We start from the raw sequence: 10,522 nt of genomic DNA, 5'->3' as shown, positions 1-10,522 counted from the left end.
ATCAATACATACTCAAATACATGGACGATATAGACCTTATTATCCAAATTATCCAAATGCACACAATGTAAAGAATCTAATGCATAAAATACATACACAATTAAAAATGTACATCAATACATACTCAAATACATGGATGATATAGACCTTATTATCCAAATTATCCAAATACTTATACATATGATTATAACTAGTACAATGCAAAAAATATATATATTTGACCAAAATGAACACTACAAGTTAACCAAAAATCCCTAACACTCTACCCCTTCTTTTATCTCTATCTGGCCTTTGATTTCCATATGCATCTATGAACATTCAAACAATAAAACCAAAACCAACCTTACACACAATGGAAACGTGTGTTTCCTTTTAAAAACTGATTAATGAATCAACACTCCATACCTTCTCTGTTCTTCTTCTTCTGTTCGTGAGCAACCATAAAGAACAACTTCCATATGTTCTTCCTTCATCTTTTCCTATTAAACATCAAACCAAACACAAATTCCTTCCTTTGATTTCTATCAAACATTCAAACAAAAACAAAAACAAAAAGGGAAAGAACCTGTTACCAAACGGAAGCAACACCCCAATCCTTCCCTCTTCCCCTGTTACAAACAAACCCAAACATCCATTTGGTTTCTTCCATCGATATCTATTAAAAACGAACCAAAGAAGAAGAAAGAAAGAGGGACCCTTACCTGTGTTGATAGTTGTTGCCTTTCCTGAATCAACAAACAGCCACGATCAAACTCCCCTCCACCACCCATACGACTGAAAACTCGAAACCACCGGTCTCAACGAGCCTCATCGCAGCACCACCGAGACCGAGGACCGAACCCTCGCACCCTCCTCTTCCCCTCCCGTCGAGCAAACCCACCAAACACCCAGTCATTGTCGCTGCTGATGCTCGCGACGCCTCCCAGACCCCCTTCGGTCCTCTTTCCCCTTCGCAACTACTTCCAGGATAGAAGACGAGCAGCCCTGCTGCTTCGTCTCTTCCTTCTCGTCCGAAGTCACAGCCGCCTCGCTGCTCCGATCCTTCTCTTTCTTCGGTCTACTCGAACCCCGGAGGCCACCACCGATTGCGAGTCGAGCGACGAACCTTCGTGCTCCCTTTCGACCCATCGATTGTTCGTTAACGTTTGCCATTCATCTGTGTTCTTCATGTCGACTTTCAATTGTAGCATTCCATTTCTTTTTCCCGATCAAACAAAGAAACGGGGGCTTAAAAGCCCTAATTTAATTTAGCTTGTGAAAGGACCAAAATATCCCCACTATTAAATCTTTATTCAAAATCAATCCTAATCCCTACCTAATAATCATATTTATTCAAAAACAACCCATACCTTGAAAATTATCAGCCAAAACAATCCCATTTATTCAAGAAGTTACATACCAGCCTCTATAGTTTGTTCAAGTTACAAAATCAGTCCCTCCTTGAATTATTTTAACCAAATCAGTCCTATTTAGGTTAATTAAATTACCAAACAACCCCCAATAGTTTGTATTCGTTACAAAATGGTCTCGAGAGTATTTCAAAGTTTAAGATTGGTGGATTTGTTGTTTTTCATGTCAAGCTTCCCAAAAATTAACAAACTTCAAACAACTCGAACTCACGCTTCAAGGGTGAGTGCTTACGGCCCATTTTTAATATTTTAATTATTCCGGGGGGGGGGGGGGGGGGTTGACATCCCCACCTGCGGTTGCCACTAGACCGATCAATCAAAGCGGGTGTGATAGTTGTCTACAATTTTTACTACAACGTCCAATGAAGCGTTGTAGGGGTACACTCAAGTCATGTAGCTCGGTTATATGACTCACTATAAACATTAACTAAAATATCTCTATCTATCTATCTATCTCTCTCTCTCTCTCTCACTATCAACCATGGGCTTGGTTGCTTTCAAAACTATTTTAAGTATGGAATAACTTATGTAACATAACAGTTTGGTTTTAAAGGATATTCAAAGATTCATTACAAACACGGTTTAAAGTATGGATTTACTTATTCAAAAATACATTTTGGCTTTTAAAGACTCATTGCAAACATTGTTTTAACTATTTTTATGCATACAAAGAAAATAATTTTTAGACTTATTAAAAGTATTACTGATGTTAGCAGAAAACCTGTAACACTCACCAACTTTGTGTTGACTCTCAAAACTACATGTATTCTCAAGAAAACTACTAAACAAACATTCAATAAGGATTGGATTACAGGTGACTTAGTTTACTTGCTGTTGTATTATATGCTTATCTGTTAAGGCAATTCATGTATTATTATTATTTGTAAAAACCTTGTATTCAAATATCAAGATGAAACATGAATGTTATATTGTTTATTGTTGTACTTGTGTTATATATTTAGTTTACCTGTGATCCATGAACTTAGTCATACAGCCCTACGTGTTCTGCCGCCTTGGCCGGGGGTGTGACATAAATCCCTCAACCGATGTTGCCAACGAGAGCAGGCGAGCCAAAATTCCCGCCGATACCACCTGTTCTACCTCTGTTGCCTCCTCTGCCTGGACGACCGCCTCTGCCGCCGCCTCTGGAGTTCCAACCACCACCCCTGCCAATGAAGAGAGTTCCTCGGTGAATGTTTGGAGGCCGATTTTCATGATTCATGTTTTCATGCGTGGTATATAGGATAGTAGGGGCTGAATGTAATGCCCGTGTTTCTATGCTAGGCATTAATATTGGGGTGATAGTCTAGGTTAACCTTTGTGACTCATTTTGAAGAAATGAAAAGGAATTATGTGAATATTATGTGTTTTATGTGTTTTATGTTTAATTACTAGGAGTTAATTAATTAAGAATAAAAATGAGCGTCGAAAATAAATATTATATAAAGCCGATATTTATTAAGAAAGTTGTAGTGGTCGTGACAAGGATTACGGATATATAAAGAACGCCGAAATCCGAGTTATAACGAAGAAGTTATGACCTGTCGAAGTTTCACGACAAAACCAGCACGGTGCTGAATGTCGTAAAAAATGAGTTTTTGATAAACTACTTTTTAGCCTTAGTGATCTAAACGAAACTTGTAATGTTCGTTAAACCGAGAGGAAGTTATGATTTTTCGAAGTTTCGGCTTAGCAGTAGACAGCTAAAAACTCGAATTTTAGATCGAGTGATTTTTAGCCGACACAACCTAAACGAGAATCGAAGGTCTCGTAAATAGTAGCACAACGGTAAAAAGTCTGACGAAAACGGACGTCGGATGAAGAAGTTATGAATTTTTAACGGATTTCCTGTCCCGTTGTGTTAAAAATAATAATATAAAAATTAAAGTCAAAATTAGCCGACGAAGTCTAAACGGAAGTTGTAGAGCGTAATTTTACCTACGCGTGCATATAAAGAACGTCAAAACGGAGCTCGTATGCGAAAGTTATGGATTTTAGAAGTTTTTGCATAAAAATCGAGAAAATTCGCATAGTCACGTTTTTGCCACGTCACCCTCGCTTAAAACGTGCCACGTGTCCGAAATCAGTGAGTCATGCGAGCTACGTGGCGAAATCTGCTGAGTCATCCGAAGACGTGTCGCGATCCTTCTGAGTCCGAAGCCGCGGTCCACTAAGAATCCGACGCGTGCCCTTGGTGCGTGTCCGAACCCTCGCAGACTGCCACAGACACCCCCTACTTCGGACCTAGACCTCGGTCCAGTAAGAAGCTGCCAGCAAACCTTCGCACGCGCAGCCCACGTGCGAGCCCTCCCCTGCGAGCCTCGGATCTTCACCACCTGGAGGCTTCTCAGCCGTCGGATCAGGAGCTTCGGCCCCTATAAATAGGAGGGTGCGAGACCTCCCGGGGGTATTTTGAAAACTTGTCAATTTTAGCCCCTAAACCCATATTTCTTTCATTCTAACTTCCCCCAAAGCCCCGGTATCAATTATAAGCCCCAGAATACGCCACGAAGTGCCCGAGAAGCCCGAAAAATTTATCTTTTCGGTTTCGAAGCCCGACCTTCGCAGAGCCCGGTTTCTCAATAAAACTCCCGGTTTTATTAGAAACGATCGTTTTAGGAAACGAATTGCTGCCCGATTTTCATCAAAACATGTGAGTGTGTAGTTATTTTCACTTTACACATAGATATGAAGTATTTACCTTAAAATACGTGTTATGTGTAAATATATTAATTGTTTATTTGAGGTGACTGTTGAACAGATGTTTTATACAAGTTTTAAACTGTATATGTATTTTATCTACAAATATGTTGGGTAGAACATGGGTAGACGAAATAGTCGGTGTGTGTTAAAATGGTGAGAGGCCTCGGTGTCGGTGTCGGTGTCGGTGTCAGTGTTGGTGTTGTTGGTGTTGTTCTTGGCGAAGTCGTCTAACGGAGTATAGATGACGACCACGGACTTTTCTAGACAGTCCAGTGGCACACTAGCAAGTTCGCAACTTGTAGGTGTTGGTGAACTAAATATTTGCTGGCGTACTCCAATCCCCCTCATGGTTGCCTTTAGGACATGTATGGTTGAGGAGTCCCCTTAGCAGTAGTGTCCAACCCGATGATATTCCTTAGGTTAAGTCCCTTGTGTTAGGTGTTTAGGGACGTAAAGTGAGGACAACGGGAATGAGTAATCAGGGTTATTGTTGATTGGTGAACTTAATAAGTTATTATTATTGTGGGTTGAAAACCCTATATGCTCACCAGGCTCCCAAGCCTGACCCACTCAGCTTTTTATGATTACAGGTAGTGGACCCTGAGCATAGTCGGAGGACGATGAGAGATTTTTGGATTATAGGCCAGTAGTTGTAAATAACTGTTGAAAGGCTTATAATGTCTTGTTTATGCTTTTTATCTGTATCGGAATATGACATCCCGAGGTTTTGATATATATGGAAAATATATACCTTCTTAAAGAAGGGATTTGATAAACTTTTATCATGTTTTATTTTGGGGACCTATTCCGCAACATCTTTTAAAAAGATTTCTCTGATTTTATTTTAAAAAGCATAAATTAAATCGGTCTTTTCTGGCCAAGAAATTAGGGGATGTCACACTGAAGCATGATCTTGATGAATAGCTTGTACCACACGATTTCGTTCCTTAATCATGGAACATTCTTCAAGCGTTAGCATCGACCGCATTTCAAGAAAAGTTGGGAATGGTTTCTAATGTCGAATGGTGGTAACCACATGAGCAAACTTTGGAGAGAGGCCATTAATGGCATAGATAACAAGATTACGTTCTGGAACCGGGGCTCCGATGTTGAACGATCGTTGAGTCACCAGTTGTAATGGAACATAGTTCATCATCAAGTTCCATGGCCTTGGATTCTTTGTTTTCAAGGAAAAGAGCTTCAATAGACTTCCAGACTTCGGCTGCATCAGGTTTGAGAATGGTTTGGAGGAGAGGCTGAGTGAGAGTGCCATGCATCCATTGTTTGACAATATTATCGACTTCTTCCCACTGGGGTTCATTGGCTTTGAGAGACGAACCATCAAGATGACCATAGACGGAATACCCAATGCAATGGGTCTTGAATAATTTTTTCCATGAATCATAATTCATGCGATCAAGATCAAGTAGAAGAGGGACATATGACTTTTATGTTTGTGATGCCAAAGATTTTATGAGTAGGTTTGGTTTTGGAAGAGCCTACATCTGAGACAGTCATGATGGAGAAGAGATAGAAATCGAGATGAGAAGAAAAGAAGACGTTGCCCTGAGGATCGACTAGGGTTTAGAGAAATTAGTCTGATACCATGTTAGGCACAATATTTTCCCATGAACGATAATTATATTCCATTACCAAATATATACATGATACAAGAATTGGGCTATGCTAAAACATTGTGGGCTAAATACAATGGGCCACACAAAGATTAAAACAAATACAATATGTAGAAGAGAGTGTATTGGTTTTTTATTTTCTTTGGGAAATTGATATGAATATTTTTTTATGGCTTAATTTTGTTTTTTATACATATGCAGGTTGTTGATGATAGAAATCCATCGGTAAGGTTTTGATGTAAGTTGTTTCTACCATCGACTTTGAACATGGTGAGCATCCTTTTTTATTCGGTATGTACGCATATCTTTTCATATTGCCTTTTAGTTAAAAACAAATATTAATCCTTTAGTGGACAAAAGCATGCGTCGAAGTCCATCTATGCAAATTTTATTATTTTCTTTTGGTTACTTATTACATAATATATGTCATCCATATTGGTAAACTTATTAATCGTCAATTTCTTATGGTTATTTCATGTTAGGTCTTTATTGTTTATCTTTTCTTTTAACTGTTTTTTGTGATTTGCATATGGATGTTAAACGTTTGTAATTTGTATGATGTCTTAGAAAAAATGTTTGTTATTTTATAATGTACATTTATATTTGTAAGCACGCTTCGTTCAAACCCATGGCGTAGCTCAAATATTTTTACTAGTTTTAATTAAAGTCCAACGTACATTAGTCCGTTAAAAGGGTAACCAAAGTTAATAATGTGAGGAAAAAGTATAAAAAATTTTATGGGACCAAACCCGTAATTTCCAAGAAAGCTGAAGGACGAAAAGTCTAATTTACCCTGCAAAATGCAAATTCTATTTTGTAATTGTGCTCAACTACAAAACTGGAGAGCAAACTTAAATACTATACTTTGTCAAACACGAAGCAACTTTGAATAAAACCACCAAACTAGTTTCTCCCTACATTGGTGGATCTTAATGTATCAAGATGGAGAATGAGGCAACCTTTTTTCATATTGAAGCCTTACGACTACAAACCAATTTCTGATATGCACCAAATCATCCCTTTCTTCCATTCCATGCCTTCTCCGTTGTGCATTATACCTCTTGCATCCGTGATAAGCCTTTCCCAATTTTGATCATAAGATGATTTAGAAAAACAAACATTCATTTCACAAGATTTTGATAATTATCCTTGGCTCGATCTATCATACAATGGCCGAAGATGGTTTAAAGGATGCGCTACTGAAAGGAAGGAAACACGACCAAAAAGGTCGAATTCTTCCCTCCAAAGAGAACTGCCATCGACAACAACCTCAAAACCAAACGAGTGTGAACCCACCACCGATTTCAGGAGTCCAACTTAGCTTAAAACAAGTTGCAATCTTCTTGGCGATTTACCTAGCCATAGGCACCATCTGTTTTTTCCTTGTTCGAGATCAAATCAGTGGTAGGAAAACCAATGGAATCCTTGATTCCATGTATTTCTGCGTTGTGACAATGACAACCGTAGGGTATGGGGATTTAGTCCCAGAAACCAATTTCGCAAAGCTTCTAGCTTGTGTTTTCGTGTTTATGGGAATGGGTCTTGGTGGCTTCGCTCTTAGTAAAGCAGCAGACTATATAGTAGAAAAGGAGGAAATTATCGTTGTAAAAGCCATGCATATCCATGATGCATGTGGTCTGAATGAGATCCTGAATGAGGCAGAAAGATATAAAGTCAAGTATAAATTATTAACAGTCTTGATACTCATTGCCTTCCTGGCAATCGTTGGAACTGTGTTCTTATCTATATTCGAAAATATGACTTTCTTTGATGCTTTTTATTGTGTTTGTGCTACCATAACCACACTGGGTTATGGGGATAAGAGCTTTTCAAGCTCAGGAGGCCGATTGTTTGCCGTTTTCTGGATCTTAACGAGTACCATCTCATTAGCACAGATGTTTGTGTACTTGGTTGAACTATGGACTGAAAGTAGACAAAGACGACTTGTGGATTGGGTACTTCATAGGAAATTGACAATTCAAGATATTGAGAAAGCTGATCTTGACAATGATAAACGTGTCAGGTAATTAAAGTTGGTTTTGTTTATTCCTCAAAACATAATAACTAGATTCTTGATTTACATATATATACTAATTAAAAGAACAAATTTTCTTGTGTAGTCCTGCAGAATACGTTGTTTATAAGCTGAAAGAGATGGGTTTGGTAAGCGAACAACTAATCATGAATGTGATGGAAGGATTTAACGATTTGGATGTTGATCATTCAGGCACCTTGACAGTAAACGATGTATCAGACTAATGAAATATAGCTTACATATTGTACATTGCTTAATTGGCTTTGACAACTTTTTTTGTAACAAGATTTTTGTTATAAACATTCGATGAAAGAAAGTTTGAATAATTAATACAGTGGTATTAGATGTTGTTTTTCTTTCTTGTGGTATTAGATGTTGTTTTTCTTTCTTGAAGTCTAAGACATAAAATAAAATTAATTGTAATTTATTAAGAGTAATTTAAGAATATACTAGATTTAAAAATACATTAGATTTGTAGTTAAAAACAACAATTCAATAAAAAACAATTGAATAACCAAAAGTAAATTGATGTATATATTAATAATATACACCTTCTCCAAGAACATTTTGGAGATCATTGAAAACATTTATTATATTTACAAGTACACATTTGTTATCATGTATAAACGAAAAAAACAAACTTACTATCTCAATTTCTCTTTCTATCTCTCCTTTATAACTTTATTATTAGCATCATGAAAAGGAGACTTTTTATCTTTCACGATCTTGATGATAATAGAGTCATCAAGACTAAAAATGGCCGCCATTAGTTTTTTAATTATATACTTGCTTTTTACATTACCGAACATCCTTGTGGGTTTTCTTCACTGAAATAATCACACCTCGCATAACACGGCCTGTTTCCGCCGTATTGGTATCCATAACCGTCGTAGCATGGGCCTGGTGGTGGTGGTACGGGCCTTCCATATCCATAATGACATGGCCCTCCACCGCGGCCTTCATAGCACTCCTGGCAACACACTGAAACAGGGAACTGCGGTGGACAGAAGGGCTGCGGGTATCCATGCATCGGTTCAGGCATCTTCACCGGCTCCGGCTGTGGAATAACAACAGGTGGCTTCGGAGTTGGAGCAGGATCGGGTTTTTTCGGTGGATCAGGTTTGGGAGGATCCACTTTAGTTTTTTCAACCGGCGCCGGCGCCGGCACCGGAACTACAACTGGGGTGGGCTTGGGCTCTGGTTTTTTCTCGATCACCTTCTGCTTCTCAGGTTCTGGGGGTTTCGGCTTATCGACAGGCTTAGGTTTTTCCGGTGGTTTCGGTTTGTTCTCGACGATCTCAATACTCTGGATTGCCTTCCCACCTTTGCAACAAAGCTTGTCTCTGATCTTCTCAGGATTGCAGCATACGACTGTGATCATAACCTTATTTTTGTCCTCATCAAACACTTGATCTCTTATTTCTATCATCCCAAAAAACAAGGAAAAAAAAGTCAGTTCTCATCTTTAGGTAACCCAACTTGTACATTACGCCTCGCAATTTGTAATCAAACAAGATTATGAAGATCATCTTTGACCTTGAAATCTTGTGAGACCCAAAAAGGTATGAAGCAATCGAACAAGATGATCGATGTTTATAATTAAGGAGATGCAGGGTGGAATTAACTCACGGGGGAATTTACAGAGGACTTTCTTGACCTTCTTGTAGCAGCAGGGGCATTTAAGATCAACACTCAGTATCATTACTGTAACCTGTTACACATGATCATGATTTCATTCATTTCGACGATCGAGATTCTAACAAACCAGTCCGTACACATACATAAGAAAGAAGCAGAAAGTAAGATGAAAGTACCTTTTCAGACGCCATGGTTTTCCTCAAGTGATGAGAGAGAGAGAGAGAGAGAGAGAGAGAGAGAGAGAGGGTTAAGAAGATGAGAAATAATCGAACATTGTGAGTTATGAATTAATTATGTGTAGTTTGAGAGTAGAAGAGGTGTCGACGTCCATGTGAAATCATCAAGAATTGTCGGTATTAAGAAGAAGGATGGAGGCGATTGCTGACCCTTCACTCAAAATAACGCATTTATTTTTCATAACCATGGAAGATAAGCTCAGCCCCCACACACATTAACTCACACCAACTCTGTGTGTTTTTGTTTGTGTAATTCTAGTACACCATGAAATTCGTTTAGTTTGACCCTACGTGTTGTTTATCTTTATCTCTCTCTTTTAACATTCAATGTCTGGTGTATTTCTTTGTTGGTGAAACAGTTTCTTGTAATATACCAGACATAAAATACAATCTTTATGTTTATTTTCAACTATGTGCAACGTGGGGGCACGTTTCTTCCTTTTTCTACTTCACATTTACGCCAATTAACACTGCATCTAAAATGGTGACCAAAACAAAACATAGCTCCCATTTAATTTATGTGTGTGAGAAATAACGGATGAACATAATATGATATTAGTGGTCTTTAGTTTTATGTTTATTATATATTGTTTTGAGGGAAAAGGAAAGGTGAAAATGTGATTGCTTATGTATGGATGACAGGAGGGTGGCTGTGATGTATGTTGAAAGCTTCTTCTACTTTTTGGAATAATCAAAGGGACAAATGCTTTTTTTCGCCTTTACAACAATTTTAGGTGACCACAATTTGATTTACTTAATAAAATAAACCTCAATTATATAAGTCATGCCCAACGATACGTTAAATTACGGTTTCAAATCTTTTTTAAAACATTATTCTATATTATATGCATCAAACTTGGAAATAAC

At 38.1% G+C, this 10,522-nt stretch overlaps 1 protein-coding gene and 1 pseudogene across 2 annotated transcripts; one reads left to right on the top strand and one right to left on the bottom strand.

Annotated features, from left to right (window-relative positions):
- Positions 1 to 6,733: 6,733 nt before the first annotated feature.
- On the top strand, positions 6,734 to 8,005 carry LOC145126475 (two-pore potassium channel 1 pseudogene; annotated as a pseudogene). The gene is made up of 2 exons (XR_013716414.1): positions 6,734 to 7,769; positions 7,867 to 8,005. The product of XR_013716414.1 is annotated as a two-pore potassium channel 1 pseudogene (transcript).
- Positions 8,006 to 8,292: 287 nt separating this feature from the next.
- Positions 8,293 to 9,965, bottom strand: LOC145125561 (uncharacterized). Its single transcript, XM_079061009.1, has 3 exons — positions 9,596 to 9,965; positions 9,411 to 9,492; positions 8,293 to 9,203 (listed from the first exon to the last, which is right to left on the bottom strand). The coding sequence occupies exons 1-3, from the start codon at positions 9,608 to 9,610 to the stop codon at positions 8,575 to 8,577; spliced, it is 726 nt and encodes a 241-aa protein (XP_078917135.1). The 5' UTR covers positions 9,611 to 9,965; the 3' UTR covers positions 8,293 to 8,574.
- Positions 9,966 to 10,522: the final 557 nt, after the last annotated feature.

The sequence above is a fragment of the Lactuca virosa genome, chromosome 7 (genome assembly GCF_052849685.1).
Source record: "Lactuca virosa cultivar CGN04683 chromosome 7, Lactuca_virosa_CGN04683_v6, whole genome shotgun sequence".
Classification (NCBI taxonomy): Eukaryota; Viridiplantae; Streptophyta; class Magnoliopsida; order Asterales; family Asteraceae; genus Lactuca; species Lactuca virosa.
The sequence above is the reverse complement of the archived record's forward strand: the minus strand, read 5'-3'. Positions and strand labels throughout refer to the sequence as shown.

Excerpts from the sequence above, each read along its gene's own strand:
- LOC145125561 (XM_079061009.1), bottom strand. Across the intron at positions 9,204-9,410 it reads AGTCCTCTGTAAATTCCCCC|AAATAAGAGATCAAGTGTTT; the intron begins GTGAGTTAATTC and ends TTGGGATGATAG.